General features: G+C 35.7%; 1 protein-coding gene across 2 annotated transcripts in view; it reads left to right on the forward strand.

Moving 5' to 3' along the window:
• WDR72 (WD repeat domain 72) overlaps positions 1–17578 on the forward strand; it is a 235291-nt gene that overhangs the window by 133990 nt on the left and 83723 nt on the right. For both annotated transcript variants that reach the window (XM_043555388.1, XM_043555387.1), the window contains exons 15-17: positions 9449–10275; positions 12907–12998; positions 17172–17251. In XM_043555388.1, coding sequence (XP_043411323.1) covers positions 9449–10275; positions 12907–12998; positions 17172–17251 — 999 coding nt within the window. The remainder of the gene's footprint in view (positions 1–9448; positions 10276–12906; positions 12999–17171; positions 17252–17578) is intronic.

Here is a 17578-nt window from a genome sequence, read left to right on the forward strand (position 1 = left end):
ACAAGAGATGAAGAAGGACATTATATAATAGTTACAGGGTCTATCCATCAGGAAGAGCTAACAATTATCAATGTCTATGCACCGAATACCGGAGCCCCCAAATATATAAAACAATTACTCATAAACATAAGCAACCTTATTGATAAGAATGTGGTAATTGCAGGGGACTTTAATACACCACTTACAGAAATGGATAGATCATCTAGACACACGGTCAATAAAGAAACAAGGGCCCTGAATGAGACATTGGATCAGATGGACTTGACAGATATATTTAGAACTCTGCATCCCAAAGCAACAGAATATACTTTCTTCTCGAGTGCACATGGAACATTCTCCAAGATAGATCATATACTGGGTCACAAAACAGCCCTTCATAAGTTTACAAGAATTGAAATTATACCATGCTTACTTTCAGACCACAATGCTATGAAGCTTGAAATCAACCACAGAAAAAAGTCTGGAAAACCTCCAAAAGCATGGAGGTTAAAGAACACCCTACTAACGAATGAGTGGGTCAACCAGGCAATTAGAGAAGAAATTAAAAAATATATGGAAACAAACGAAAATGAAAATACAACAATCCAAACGCTTTGGGACGCAGCAAAGGCAGTCCTGAGAGGAAAATACATTGCAATCCAGGCCTATCTCAAGAAACAAGAAAAATCCCAAATACAAAATCTAACAGCACACCTAAAGGAACTAGAAGCAGAACAGCAAAGGCAGCCTAAGCCCAGCAGAAGAAGAGAAATAATAAAGATCAGAGCAGAAATAAACAATATAGAAACTAAAAAAACTGTAGAGCAGATCAACGAAACCAAGAGTTGGTTTTTTGAAAAAATAAACAAAATTGACAAACCTCTAGCCAGGCTTCTCAAAAAGAAAAGGGAGATGACCCAAATAGATAAAATCATGAATGAAAATGGAATTATTACAACCAATCCCTCAGAGATACAAACAATTATCAGGGAATACTATGAAAACTTATATGCCAACAAATTGGACAACCTGGAAGAAATGGACAAATTCCTGAACACCCACACTCTTCCAAAACTCAATCAGGAGGAAATAGAAAGCTTGAACAGACCCATAACCAGCGAAGAAATTGAATCGGTTATCAAAAATCTCCCAACAAATAAGAGTCCAGGACCAGATGGCTTCCCAGGGGAGTTCTACCAGACGTTTAAAGCAGAGATAATACCTATCCTTCTCAAGCTATTCCAAGAAATAGAAAGGGAAGGAAAACTTCCAGACTCATTCTATGAAGCCAGTATTACTTTGATTCCTAAACCAGACAGAGACCCAGTAAAAAAAGAGAACTACAGGCCAATATCCCTGATGAATATGGATGCAAAAATTCTCAATAAGATACTAGCAAATCGAATTCAACGGCATATAAAAAGAATTATTCACCATGATCAAGTGGGATTCATTCCTGGGATGCAGGGCTGGTTCAACATTCGCAAATCAATCAACGTGATACATCACATTAACAAAAAAAGAGAGAAGAACCATATGATCCTGTCAATCGATGCAGAAAAGGCCTTCGACAAAATCCAGCACCCTTTCTTAATAAAAACCCTTGAGAAAGTCGGGATAGAAGGAACATACTTAAAGATCATAAAAGCCATTTATGAAAAGCCCACAGCTAACATCATCCTCAACGGGGAAAAACTGAAAGCTTTTTCCCTGAGATCAGGAACACGACAAGGATGCCCACTCTCACCGCTGCTGTTTAACATAGTGCTGGAAGTTCTAGCATCAGCAATCAGACAACAAAAGGAAATCAAAGGCATCAAAATTGGCAAAGATGAAGTCAAGCTTTCGCTTTTTGCAGATGACATGATATTATACATGGAAAATCCGATAGACTCCACCAAAAGTCTGCTAGAACTGATACAGGAATTCAGCAAAGTTGCAGGATACAAAATCAATGTACAGAAATCAGTTGCATTCTTATACACTAACAATGAAGCAACAGAAAGACAAATAAAGAAACTGATCCCATTCACAATTGCACCAAGAAGCATAAAATACCTAGGAATAAATCTAACCAAAGATGTAAAGGATCTGTATGCTGAAAACTATAGAAAGCTTCTGAAGGAAATTGAAGAAGATTTAAAGAAATGGAAAGACATTCCCTGCTCATGGATTGGAAAAATAAATATTGTCAAAATGTCAATACTACCCAAAGCTATCTACACATTCAATGCAATCCCAATCAAAATTGCACCAGCATTCTTCTCGAAACTAGAACAAGCAATCCTAAAATTCATATGGAACCACAAAAGGCCCCGAATAGCCAAAGGAATTTTGAAGAAGAAGACCAAAGCAGGAGGCATCACAATCCCAGACTTTAGCCTCTACTACAAAGCTGTCATCATCAAGACAGCATGGTATTGGCACCAAAACAGACACATAGACCAATGGAATAGAATAGAAACCCCAGAACTAGACCCACAAACGTATGGCCAACTCATCTTTGACAAAGCAGGAAAGAACATCCAATGGAAAAAAGACAGCCTCTTTAACAAATGGTGCTGGGAGAACTGGACAGCAACATGCAGAAGGTTGAAACTAGACCACTTTCTCACACCATTCACAAAAATAAACTCAAAATGGATAAAGGACCTAAATGTGAGACAGGAAACCATCAAAACCTTAGAGGAGAAAGCAGGAAAAGACCTCTCTGACCTCAGCCGTAGCAATCTCTTACTCGACACATCCCCAAAGGCAAGGGAATTAAAAGCAAAAGTGAATTACTGGGACCTTATGAAGATAAAAAGCTTCTGCACAGCAAAGGAAACAACCAACAAAACTAAAAGGCAACCAACGGAATGGGAAAAGATATTCGCAAATGACATATCGGACAAAGGGCTAGTATCCAAAATCTATAAAGAGCTCACCAAACTCCACACCCGAAAAACAAATAACCCAGTGAAGAAATGGGCAGAAAACATGAATAGACACTTCTCTAAAGAAGACATCCGGATGGCCAACAGGCACATGAAAAGATGTTCAGCGTCGCTCCTTATCAGGGAAATACAAATCAAAACCACACTCAGGTATCACCTCACGCCAGTCAGAGTGGCCAAAATGAACAAATCAGGAGACTATAGATGCTGGAGAGGATGTGGACAAACGGGAACCCTCTTGCACTGTTGGTGGGAATGCAAATTGGTGCAGCCGCTCTGGAAAGCAGTGTGGAGGTTCCTCAGAAAATTAAAAATAGACCTACCCTATGACCCAGCAATAGCACTGCTAGGAATTTATCCAAGGGATACAGGAGCACTGATGCATAGGGCCACTTGTACCCCAATGTTCATAGCAGCACTCTCAACAATAGCCAAATTATGGAAAGAGCCTAAATGTCCATCAACTGATGAATGGATAAAGAAATTGTGGTTTATATACACAATGGAATATTACATGGCAATGAGAAAAAATGAAATATGGCCTTTTGTAGCAACGTGGATGGAACTGGAGAGTGTGATGCTAAGTGAAATAAGCCATACAGAGAAAGACAGATACCATATGGTCTCAATCTTATGTGGATCCTGAGAAACTTAACAGGAACCCATGGGGGAGGGGAAGGAAAAAAAAAAAAAAAAGAGGTTAGAATGGGAGAGAGCCAAAGCATAAGAGACTGTTAAAAACTGAGAACAAACTGAGGGTTGATGGGGGGTGGGAGGGAGGAGAGGGTGGGTGATGGGTATTGAGGAGGGCACCTTTTGGGATGAGCACTGGGTGTTGTATGGAAACCAATTTGTCAATAAATTTCAGAAAAAAAAAAAATAAATAAAAATAGGAATTACAGATACACCATACAAAAATCAGTACTTTAAAAAAAAAAAAAGCAGGGCTCCTGGGTGGCTCTGTTAAGTGTCCGACTCTTAGTTTCGGCTCAGGTCATGATCTCACAGTTGGTGGGTTTGAGCCCCACATCAGGCTCCACACAAAGTGTGGAGCCTAGTTGGGATTCTCTTCCTCTCTCTCTGCCCCTCCCCTGCTTGCTCTCTCTCTCTTTTTCTCTCTCAAAATAAATAAAGAAATAAACATTAAAAAATAAATTAATAAAAATAAAGGTTTAAAAATATGAGTAAGAAATAACTGTAAAAATGTGTTTTTTAAAGGGACCAAATAGAACTTATAGAGATTAAAATGCAAAAATCAAAATTAAAAACTCAAGGGGAAGTTAAATGTGATAGTAGAGACAGGTAAGAAGAAAATAGGCAAGATAAAAGAGAATTCTGAAGTGATGCTCAGCATGTGGCACAGAAAGACACAGAGATTAAAAAAAAATGAAAAAAGATAGAGTGTCTGACAAACATCCAGCTCATCAAAGTCCTGTACAGAGTTCATGGGATGGATAGAAAAAATATACAAAAAGGTAAGTCTGAGAACTTAACAAAATTAAAGATAGGAATACTCAGATACAATGTAGGATTGGGGGAAAGCATCCCCACCTAAAAAGAATTCTAGTGATTCCATGATTCTATGCAGAATATTAAAGACAAAAAGATCTAAAAAGCAGCAGAGAAAAGACAGATGGAGTGACAGACTACCAGCTGACACCTCAACCGCATCAAAGGAAACCAAAAGACTACAGAATAATGCCTTCAAAAATGCTGTGAGAAAATAAGTCCAATTAAAATAGTATACTCAGTGAAGTGACCTTCCAAGAAAAACATTATTCCATTGAGATGATCTACAAAGTCAAAATTTGATTCTTTGAAAAGAATATCAAAATTGACAAACTTCTTTGTGGATCCCGAGAAACTTAACAGAAGACCATGGGGGAGGGGAAGGGAAAAAAAAAAGAGGTCAGAGAGGGAGGAAGCCAAAACATAAGAGACTCTTAAAAACTGAGAACAAACTGAGGGTTGATGGGGGTGGGAGGGAGGGGAGGGTGGGCAATGAGCATTGAGGAGGGCACCTGTTGGGACGAGCACTGGGTGTTGTATGGAAACCAATTTGACTATAAATTTCATATTTAAAAAACAAAAAAAAATTGACAAACTTCTGGCAAGAAAAAAAACAACAGAAGCAACAAACTAATATCAGAAATGAAAACAGACCCATAGCTACAGAAAGTTTTAAAAAAATGATAAGCAAATAATATAAACATCCCTCTGAACAATCATTAAACGAGCAAAAGAAATTAAACATGGTCTAAGTAAGCGTGAGATACAATCTGGAACTTGACAAGCATCCTCAAATTTATATGAAAGAATAAAAGATCATAGGAAGAACAAGATAGGAGAACCTATCCACCCGATCTGAAGTCTTTTTGTAAAGCTATGGATACTATGGAATGTCCTGAGTCCTAGGTAAATTGATTCAAGTCCCAGGCAGCAGATCAGTGAGAAAAGAAGAGATTCACAAATGATATTGGAATATTGGATATCAAGGTAAAACGTATGAAAATAATTTCCTAGAGTAAGCACACCACAGAAATGAAAAAGTATTAAAGAATCAAAAAGTGTGTGAAACTTTAAATTTTGGGATAAGTATATGTGAATGTTTTCATTTCCTCTGAATAGGGAAAGTTTTCATTTTTCTTTGTAAAGAAGACACAGAAAGTAAAATCTTTAAAGTAAATGTTTCCTAAGTTTGACAGTAGTAAAATAGGAACTCAATGTTTATCAGAGAACACTTTTAAAAAATAATGTAAAGACAAGCCACAAATAGAAGGTATGTGGATCACATAACCAGCAAAAGATAACTTCTGGAATAAATACATAACCCTAAAATCAATAAGAAAAGGATAAATAGAAGGTTTACAAAAGCCATAGGTAGGTACTTTATAGAACAATCATGAAAAGGCCAATGAACTATTGCCTTGATACTCAGTTAATGGTAATAATTAAAGAAATGAAAATTAAAACTACAAGGGATACCAAATTATACCCCCTATATTGACAAAAATAAGATCCTGTATTAATGATGATGTGGCATATGGAAACTCATCATACAATGGTACTGAGATTCACAGATTGGTACAAATCACTTGGAAGAAGAATTTGGGATAATCTCCTAGTTAAAGAAGTGCATGTCTTATAAATTATCACTGTCACTCTAGAAATTTTTGCAAATGTGAACCAGAAGTCTTTACCAGAAGAATATTCACACTGTAGCTTTTTTTTCTTTTTGCGATAGTAAATCTTGCAAATAATTTAAATGGTCACTTAAAAACAATAGATACATAAACTGTATTATCATATAGCATAATATTTTACAGCAGCAAAAATGAAAGAACTACAGCTATAATCATCGAATCCTAGAAATATAAATTTCAGTATAATAAAGCAAATTGGAAAAAATGTTAATATTTATATCAAAATTCAAAAAACCAAAAAAAAATAGTCAGTTGGACTATTTAAGGTTAAGACATTAAATGAAACCAAAGAGGGACGCCTGGGGGGCTCAGTTGGTTAAGTGTCCAACTTCAGCTCAGGTTATGATCTCAAGGTCTGGGAGTTCAAGCCCCGCATCTAGCTCTGTGCTGACAGCTCAGAGCCTGGAGCCTGCTTCAGATTCTGTGCCTTCCTCTCTCTCCACCTCTCCCCTCTCTCAAAAATAAATAGACATTAAATAAATGAATGAATGAATGAATGAATGAATGAATAAATAAATAAAACCAAAGAAATCATAAACATGAAATTCAAGATATTGGTTACCTCTGAAAGTAGTCAAAGGTATAGAATCAGGTCTGGTTCTATTTTTTAGTTGGATGGGGGCACTTTGTTAACATTCCTTTAATATTTCATAAGCATTATTTACTATGCAATGTATAAACTATAGAAAAAATAACATAGGACAAAAATGTAGCACAATGAATTACCTCAAAGCAGACACCTACATAATCACTATGTAAATCACTACGTAGATTAAGTAATAAAATATTCAGCACTGTAGAAACTATGTCCTTCTTATCCTCAAAAAGTAACTACTATCCTTATAGATTTAATATCTGTGCATACATCCTTAAACCCTAGGGTGTTTTGCCTCTATTTTTTTTGTTTGTTTATTGAGAGAGTGGGGGAGGGGCAATGGACAGAGGGGCAAAAGAAAGAATCTTAAGCAAGTTCCATGCCCAGCATGGAGCCCAACTTGGGGCTTCATCTCATGACCAGTCTCCAGATCATGATCTGCGCCTAAATCAAAAGTAGGTTGCTTAAATGACTGAGCCATCCAGGTGCCCCTGCCCCTGTTTTCTTCAAACTTAACATGAATAAAGACATACGGTTAATTATTTTGTGTCTGGCTTCTTTGGTCAACATTATGCTGGTAGAATCACACATTCTCCACGTTGTTGAATGTCTATAGTTTTGTCATTTTCACTGTTGCTTATTTTTTCATTGCCTGGATACATCGCAATGTCTCTATTCATTCCATTGTCGGTGGGCATTTAGGTTGCTTCTAGTCTGGGGCAATTATGAATAATGATGCTATATAGTTATGCCCATGTTTCTTCATATACAACATTGATGTTAGGTCCTAAAAGAACTAAATTAATGGCTTACATGTTATTTTGTATGTACTAAACATTACATAATAATAAATAATGTAAGAAGCCTTCTTTGCCAAATTAGTAGGTAATGAATGCTATTACTATTTTAGTTTCACATTTTGGTTACTACTGGTAGTAAACGTTTTATTTTTTTTCTTTTCCTACTTTAATTTGGATGTTATTTTTGTGAATTGCTATTGATGTTACTTGCTCATTTTTCAAACTGTATGGTACTATATTTTGATTTGCAAAAATCGTTTATTAATAATTATACTAAACTTTGTACTTATTAATGGAAATACATTTATTTTTTTTAATTTGTCCCATTTTTTTTCACCTTTAAATTGTTTTAATGGTTGGTTTTTTAAGCTTTCGTTTTTATGGTCATAAATTAAAGATATCACTGCAAAAAATTGCAAAAAACCCCTAAGGTTTAAAAACCCTTTTAATTCTCTCTTTCCAATTAACTATTGTTAATTTTGGTGCATGCCTTTTATGACTGTATATAAAACATATATTTTATATATATAGCGTGTGTGTGACTACATATTATATATATTTATGTTGACTATATATATTAACTGTACATAATGTATACATACATTTATTTATATATTATATAAAATATATAAATATGTTTTAAATATATGTGTATATATACATATACATATGTATATTTATATCAATATATACAATTATATATTCACACACACGTAGTTTTACAAAAGGAGGATTATTTTTTCTGCTTAACAGAGCACACAGCACATTTTTTCCTCAATAAATAAAGTTTTACATCATCATTTTAAAATATTTTAATGTTGAGGCACTTGGGTGGCTCAGTCAGTTAAGCATCTGACTCTTGATTTCAGGTCATGATCTCACAGTAGTGAGATGGAGCCCCACTTTGGGCTCCCTGCTCAGTGCAGAGCCTACTTGACACACTCTCTCTCTCTCTCTCTCTCTCTCTCTCTCTCTCTCTCTCTTCCCCTCTCCCCATTTGTTTTCTCTCTCTCTCTCTAAAATAAAAATTTTTAAACATTTAAAATATTTTAATGGTATTCCATTGCATACATACGTTAATCATTCATTCAACACATACTGACTGAGTCCCTTAGTAACTGTATAGCAGCATCATTTTATAGGCCTTGGGGGCAAAACAATGCACAGAATTCCTGCAAAGGTGGAGTCTGAATGCTACTGCGGAAAATATACAGTAAACAAATAATATTTTATGTTATACAAGGTAACCAGAGGTACTAGGAAGAAAAAAAGCAAGGAAGAGGATGGAGACTAATGGGTGTGAGGGGAGAGGGCACTCAAGGAAGGCCTCTTAATGAACAGAAACATAACTGAAGTATGAGAGCCCACCATGCCAATATTTTGGGCAAAATCATTTTAGGCAGAGAAATAATAAATGCAAGTTTGTTAGGCAAAGCTTACAAAAAAATAGTTATATGATATTGGTTAACATTTAGGTTACTTCCAAATATTTAAAATTTTAAACAAATTTGGTGAGAAAATTCTTGTCAAGACTTCCTAAATTCTTGCAGATGTTCTATTTTTCTCCTTAATTTTCAAACCCACTTTTTCCCTGTTGTATATTCATGGCTATGCTGATATGAAAACATGAAATCATATATTAGAGGACATAAATCTGATGCCATCTTACTCCATAGGCCTAATTCACATTTTTTAAGAGGAAAAATAAAAGTCTTAGGAAGAAAAAATAACTTTTTATGAAATATTAGAATATAGAATGTTTAATTTAGAGGGGAATGTTTAGAGCTAAGACAAAAAAAATTGAAATGACTTGCCTTTAGTTGTACTGCTACTTAATACTTTCTTTTTATGCCATTTTAATATCACAGACACTTTAATAAAATCACTTAAAAATAAGAACTTTGACACACATATATTTTTTTAAATCTCCTTTAGGTTGCTGATGTCAAGCCTTCCTCAGGACCTTTTAATGTCTTGCCTGTGAAGACAAGATGGAGTGACATTGGCTTTCATATCCTTCTATTTGATCTGGAAAACCTTGTTGAACTTTTGCTGCCAACTCCAGTCTGTGATGTTGACCCTTCCAATTCATTCTATGGTAGTGAGATCCTGAGAAGAGCCAAAAGCACAGTTGAGAAGAAAACACTGACTCTGAAAAGAAATAAAACTGCCTCTGGTTCTCTCTCAGCAGAGGCACAAGCCAAGCCAGTCAGTGAGAACCCAGCCCAGGGAGAGAATACTGCCAAATCCTTAGGAGATAATGAAGGCATTAAAAGGCAGAAGAAAATAAAGAACTCCAAAAAGATGCACCCCAAACCATCAAGAAAAGTGGATGCCAACATCACGATAGACACAGCTAAATTGTTCCTCTCTTGCTTTTTGCCGTGGGGAGTAGATAAAGAATTTGATAATCTGTGCATTAAGCATCTAGATATTTTAAAGCTTCAGGGTTCTGTTTCTTTAGGACTTGCCTCAAATGAAGATCACTTCTCATTGATGCTGCCGGGTTGGGATTTATGCAATGCCGAAATGAAAAAAGACTATTCAAAAGTAAATTTATTTTCCAAAAAAGTTTTGGACTTGTCAAATAAATACACGTCCACTCTTCCAAACCAAGTTGGGATGCCAAGAGGACTGGAAAATAATTGTGATTCTTCGCAAGAGTCAAACACCCTAAACACTATAGTTTATTTATTGAACAGACTATTTGCAGTTAATAAGTTAGTTAACACACCTTTAGAGTTGGCATGTGGAATTGACAGGTAAGACATGCATAAGCGTTTTGACTATTGTTATTTGGGACATTAAAAATTATCATTATTTGCTGTATTCATTCACCTCTCTAACCTCCCGCCCTCCTTTCCATCCTCCTTTCTTTTAGTCTCCTAAGTGAAGACTAAATATGCAGCAACTCCTCTAGCTTAAAACACATTTAAGAAAAATCTTGCTATTAATTCATTGAGATTAGAGGATAATCTGGGCAATAAATCTATATATTTTAAAATTTATTCATTCAACAAATATATATTGCTTTCATAATATGTGCCAGGAAAATCAGTGTTGGATGATGAATGAAATAATAGGTAGATAGAAAGGTGGATGATAGATAGATTGATTCATACACACGTTGAAATCCATTTTACTTGCTGTGAATTAAATATGAACAAAGAACATTTAAGTAAATGCCAATAATAATGTATTTCATATATCATCAGAAAAAGTTTTAAAATTTCATACCTGAAATCCCACCATTTAATTTATACTTTGGTGTATTAAACTAGAGGAAGCTATCAGTAATTCATTTACAAAAAGTACAGTTTAGTAAAAATAGCTATTGTTTTTTGCATGTTTAATATCTATTAGTCACCATGTAAGCACTTACATGATTTCATTTAATATGCAAAGCTGGCATATAGGTATTATTAATTTGCTCCTTGTAAAGATGAGGGCATTAAGTCTTGAGAATTTATCTTCAAGACAAATTCACCTCCTTAGAGGCTGATTCAAAGCAGAGCTCCATTCTAATTCCAGAGCCGCATTAATTACTAAACTTAACTCTGTGTGTTTACCTTCTTCCACTGCTAAAATTAGTATAGCTTTTCATTGTATGATTTTAGAGGATTGAATTCAGGTGCTTACTGAATATATCCTTAGCACTAGCCTACAGAGGAAGTATAAATAAATGTCTCATTTGGGTAGGAACTAATTCAAATGATAAAAATAATACACATGAAATAAATAGAAACACTCAAGTAGGGCAAAGGAATGAAGAAAAATATTTGTAGTATAGATAAGTATTTTGGTGGCCAGAGTAAAGAGAATAATTAGTGTGAGATGAAACCAACAGCAAGCCTTCACAGAAGAGACATTGTCTGAAGTGCCTACTGCATGGTGGTAAATGGTCCTTGACATTTCTGTTATGTAATAGGAGCTCAGTTCAACATGTATCTGTGCCAGGCACTATATAATAGGCACAGTTTCTGCCCTCAGTAGACCCAGCAAGTTGGGTAGCAAGTCTATGTGGATTACATAGGATTCAGTGTTATGCTTCCTTCCATTATAATGATTCTATACTATAGCATTTCCCATTTTCTGTTCTGTGGCCTTAAGAGGGAGGAAACAGATTGGTAAATTTCTGTGATTTGCATACTTAATTTTCCTCTTTTCTTTTTTTCTGTTTATAAATATAAAATATAAATATGTTATATATACACACACACACATTTAAATTTCAAATAGGCTTCTTTTATTTTCCCTTCTAGTACTAAGAAAATTACAAAGCACTTAAATATGGTTAACAAAAATCCCGTCAGCCTGAAGCCAGAAAACCTGGGAATAAATCCTGATTTTGTTGTTTAACTAGCCATGTCGCTTTGGACAAGTCACTTAGCCCCTCTGGGCCTGGCTTTCCTCATGTAGGATATGAAGTGGATGGGATAGGTGACTACTAAGATTTCTTCCAAATTCTTAAAAAACTGGGCTGCTAACAAATTATATTTGCCTAATCATGACCCCACTAAGTTGATGAGTTACTGTTTGCTGGAAGTTTTCATTCTGAGTTTGCTCCTGATAAGAAGTACAGAATGTAGAGGATGTGTCTGGTGTCCTAAAGGGAGATTAAGGGCTTTCAGCATGCTTTCCACTAAATGGCCTTAAAATTGTTGTCATACATTAGTTCATTCTTTACAAAATTCTTCATTAAGAAAAAAATCATTGAGTAGAGGTGTCAGGATTAGAGACTGCCTCCGTAAAATAGTCACTTCAACTTTGATCTACTGTCAGGGACTGTATGTCATTTTTTAGGAAATCAAAATAACGTGTATTGGATTTGTCACACCAAATCCTTCCAACAGATTTGGCTGTTTCGCTAACATTTCACTGTGGTGGTGAAGGTTGAGAAAATCCTGGTGTACTTAACTGGGTACATGACATAAATGCATTTTAAGGAAAAAGCCATCTGCCTATGAGAGTATTCCTGAAGAGTATCTCAAAGTTCCTATGATTAAATCACTGGCACTAGTGTAAAGCCTGCCTCCATCAGGTCCTTACTGTACCTGGGGAGAACTCTTTGGCAGATATCAACATTTTAGGATTGAAAAATTCATTGCATTAGCCACAAATTACAGGACTTAACATAGTGGGACTCCTACAAAAGTGAGTCACAAGGTAATGCTGGTATAAACTAAGATTCACAATTCAACTGGGATTAAGGTTCTGGATAGGAACAAAGTGGGGAAATAAAGATTTACCAAAGACATTAATGTGGACAACATTGCTAAAAATAATCTGTGTTCAGTTCCTGAATTTTTTGAAGTGGTCGTGCACTCTTCAATTGATTTCTAAAAATACTTTTCATACATCTTTAATAATATCCTTTGTTTTCTCCCCCACAGGTCTTTCAAAATGGAATCTGTGCACAACAAGGCAAGAATTCCCGGGAATGAGATTTCGAATATTTCAAGCTTCTATGGTTACTTACGAAATGGTAAGGGAGTTACAGATATAGCCTCATTTTTTTTCTTCTATGAAATAAAATAACTTGCCTATCCATAACTGGATAGCACTTGACAATTTAGAAGGAGCATTACGTGTATTTATTGTTTGATTTAGTCTTCATTTCACATGGCTATACTTTTGTATTCTGCCTGTGTTTTAAATAGACATGATTTTTTATTAAAATAAATAACATTATAAGACATGCAGTGTGATGAATTTCATCAAATGACCTTTGAAATGCCTGAAAATCTGAAACTTTTCAGCAAAAGAAATATTTGGTTATTAAATTAAGGTCACATGTGATTTATGGGAAAGATTATTACATCAGTATCTTTATTAGCAAATAAGTGGTTATTATATTAGAGAATTTTATAGCTTTTTCAGAAGGTTATAGTGGTCTTCGAATTCTTCTGAGAAATAGTCTTAGTGCTTATATTTTCTTTTGATGTCAAATCGCTAATTTATCCTCAAAATCTGCTTTTCTAAATTAAAAAAAATTTTTAATGTTTATTTATTTTTGAGAGACAAGGGTGGGATGGGGCATAGAGAGGGAGACACAGAATCAGAAGCAGAATCTAGGCTCTGAGCTGTCAGCACAGAGCCCAACATGGAGCTTGAACCCACAGACTGTGAGATCATGACCTAAACTTAAGTCGAACATTTAACCTACTGAGCCACCCACGTGCCCCATCTAAATTTTTGACATCTCAGTAAATGGCAAATCTGCCCGTCTAGTTGTTCAGGCCAAGAACTTTGGTGTCGTTTTGACTTTCCCCTTTTTCTCATACCCCACATTCCAATCTTTTAATAATAAACATGTTGGTTCTACCTTCAGAATATATTCCAGATTCTGTTTCTCTCTACCCGCATGACCACCCCTGAGCCTTCATCCCCTCCTGCCTGGACTACAGTAACAGAAGCCTCCTAACCACCCTTGTGCTCCTATTCCTGCTTCACACACTGTTCACAATCAAGCAGCAAAAACGACCTATCAGAAACTAAGTCAGAACCTCATGCTTTTGTTCAACACATTTCAGTGGCTTCTGTTTCACTCTGAATAAAAGCCAGTCTCTAGGACAGCAGACAAGGCCCAATATAATCTGGCTGTTCTGCCTCTGTCATTGCACACACGCCTTCACCTGACTTCATCTCTTTGGGTTTCCCCTTGCTGAGCGTGCTCCAGCTACACTGGACTTTTTACTCTTATCCAAACATAGGGCCTTTGCACTGGCTATTTCCACTCCCTAGAATGTTCTTTTCTCAGATTCCAGAGGTCAACCTGCTGCCCCCCACCTCCACCTTACATCCTTCCTTCTTGCTCAAATGCCATCTCATCGACGAAGGTGCCCTCCTTTTTCCCCAGCACACTCTACCCCACTCCCTATTTTACTGTTTTCCAAAATTCTTTTCATTTTCTGATGTAATATATATATATATATTTTTCACTTGCCATCTACGTCCTGCTACTAAAATGAAAGCTCCATGGGGGTTATTATTTATTTATGACAGTTTTTTTCACTGCTGTGTCTCCAGTTCCCAGAGCAATGCCTTCAAGGAATTAAATACCTTTGGATTCATGGGTGGATAGTAAATAGAACAATGGTTTTGAAAATAGATGGCTGAAGTTTAAGATCTAGTTCTGCCACTTACTACTTATGCAATTTGGGGCATTTCTTTTACTCCCTTAAAAGTTTATTTACTACATTTGCAAAATGGGAATGAGATTCTGGACTTGACATGCACTATGCCTCCAAAGTTGTACAGTATATGATCAGTACATTAAGATGCCCTGAACAATGGTACATAGGGGCCCTCTCAAGTCTATTGAAAAGAATATTTTGAATATTTTAAAGTGAGAGTTTATTAATAGCTTCCCATTTTTGAGTAACTAGTATATTCAAAGAATTATGCTAATGATTTTACACATATTATCTCAATATATAAACAATCTCATACAGTAGGAGGGACTATCTCTGTTTTACCCTCAGGAAAATTGGGGCTCAGGGAAGTTAGATGACTCACTCAGAGGCAAACAGCTGTTAAGCAGAGAGGCCAGGACTCTGACCCCAACGGCTTGCTCTTTCCATTATGTCAGTATACTTCTCAGTTATGATTACAACCAGTGTCCCCTTCAAATGGTCCCAGTCTGGATTGCCTGCCTTCTCCTTAAACTGTAGCCCTTAACAGGACATTTATCCTCATTTTAATTTTTTATGACATTAATAAAGGGATTAGAATTCAAGGCATAATATGAGTGGTTTCTGCAGAGACCAAGAGAATTGCTAAACAGAGCCATGGAGGCTCCAGGTGCCCCAGCCAAAGCCAAGAGCAACTAGTGTCATTATTGAATAATCTCCCTCGTGTTTAGAGGTTGTATTTATAGCATTTAAGATTCACCTAGGTCCTAAGGAAACATGGTTTTGTGTTTTAATAACTGGAATATGGGAGGTGAAGGGAAAGGAGGGATTCATTTTATGCTATTAATTCAATAAAGTCAAAGCCTGGAGAATAAAATAATACTTTGAGGTGCTCATTCTAAAGGGTTGACAGGAACCAATACCCACTTCTGTCAGCAAAAATGGTGACTCAGTAATATTGGTAAGCCTGGGGTGTTTTCTTTTTATCTTTCCCCCTGATGTTGCAATTAATTCTTTAGCTTACTGACATTGGCAAGAAAAGTTGGCTCTCATTTCTACCTCATATTAAAATTTTAACATCACATTAAAGTGCACTGTGAAGTACCCCATGATGCCAGTAAGTAGTTACAGTTGAGACCAATACTTAGCTTTGATGGTAGAGTCACAAGGTCAACAGAATAAGGGGGGGGGGTGGGGAAGGAGAGAGATCAAAAGAAAATTTTCTCTTACCTGCTGTGCTCCTGAAGAAATGGAGAATATGACTTCAAAATCATAGTGTTCTATCATACTTACGTGTTTTATGCGCCGATCTTGGTCATTTAAAATTCACATCATATGTTCCTTCAGGGAAAAATAATGATAATGAGTCAGAAGTTTCTTATATATTTTTTTAATATTCTCAGTTGACTGAAGATAGAAATATGTTCAATATTTTCTATCACATTTTCCTTGACCACTAATATGATATATAAAATATATATAAAATACAAAATATTTATAAATTAGATATTTGAACATACACAGACACATATATTAATATGTAAAATGGTGATTCTATGAAAACCATACTGGAATAATACTAACTTAAACAGTTAATACCAGAATTTCAAACACATATTAATACATTAATTTAAATAGACAATTACAGTAATTTTCCCTCCAATGCAAGCCGTCATCATTTTTCCTTATCTCACTCCTAGGATCTGGCACCTAGATAATATACTTTAGCCATCAGAAAGCCTTAATTGATCAATTTTTCATTTGGATGATAATATGTACATTTTCAATTAATGAAAAGGCACTTATTAAGTGCTCTTTTGTGTAGGGGGCTGCTGGACACTCTACAGATCAATTTAAATAAACCAAGCTCTAGCTCACTCTTAAAATTTCACAATGAACATTAAGGCAGATAGATAGAAAGGACATTCAAAAGGGCAAACTTAAAAGAAACAATACATAACAAAATGAGTCAAATTAAAACATAAGTGCTATATCTATTGATCAGAGTAGTATAACTGGGTAAGGACAAATCAAAGGAAGTCTTTTATACGATTTCTGTGTGATAGATACTGATTCATAGCAAGGTAGTATTTCAGGACCTATTTGCATGAGAAAGGAACTGTAAAAATTTGGCAATCTGTTTTGGGTGGGAGTATTAGTCGTTGCATTCTGCTGGCAAAAACTACAAAGATGGGTTTAAGGTATAAAGATGAATTTGATTTGATATGAATATGTATTAGTATAATCATTAGAAATACATATAAATTAATAAATGGTTCTTGACTCTGGTTATACATGAAAATCATCTGAGGTACTTTTACAAAGTACGAATGCTTGCCCTTCCCTCCCCGCTGGGACCTAAAATCAGAAATCAGAATCTCTGAAAGATGGAGCCTGGACATTGGTGTTTGTGGAAAAAAAATGCTTCCCAGGTTATTCTAACATGCAGCCAGGATTGAAGATCATTGGGTAGCATCCATTTTTTAATACTCTCAAGCTATAAAATGTATTCTATGTATTTCTAGGTAAAAGTGAATCCCATATACCTGAAGCTGACATTTCACTTTTGAAGCTAATTTCCTGTTGGAGAGACCAGTCTGTGCAGGTATGATATAGTGCACGTTCCTGAAGTTATTAGAAGAGTTCCTTGCTATTCCTTTCTATCCAATGAGTGATTCATTCATACTCCTCTTAACCTGAGAGTACCAGTAAATGGGTACTGCTCTCCTCACAAAATATTTCCTCCCAGGCATTTCATTTAACAGGACTAACACAGAGACTAATAATTGAGGGAAAAAGTGGAAAAAGACATATGCAAGGATGCACCAGGTTAGGAGGTATGAATAGAGGGGCCTGAGGAGGGGATGTTCCTGTTGTTACAGGTAACTTATTGCCTATTGAAGTGTCATATTGTGGCAGAATTGTCTATTAT

Source organism: Prionailurus bengalensis, chromosome B3 (genome assembly GCF_016509475.1).
Source record: "Prionailurus bengalensis isolate Pbe53 chromosome B3, Fcat_Pben_1.1_paternal_pri, whole genome shotgun sequence".
Taxonomy (NCBI): Eukaryota; Metazoa; Chordata; class Mammalia; order Carnivora; family Felidae; genus Prionailurus; species Prionailurus bengalensis.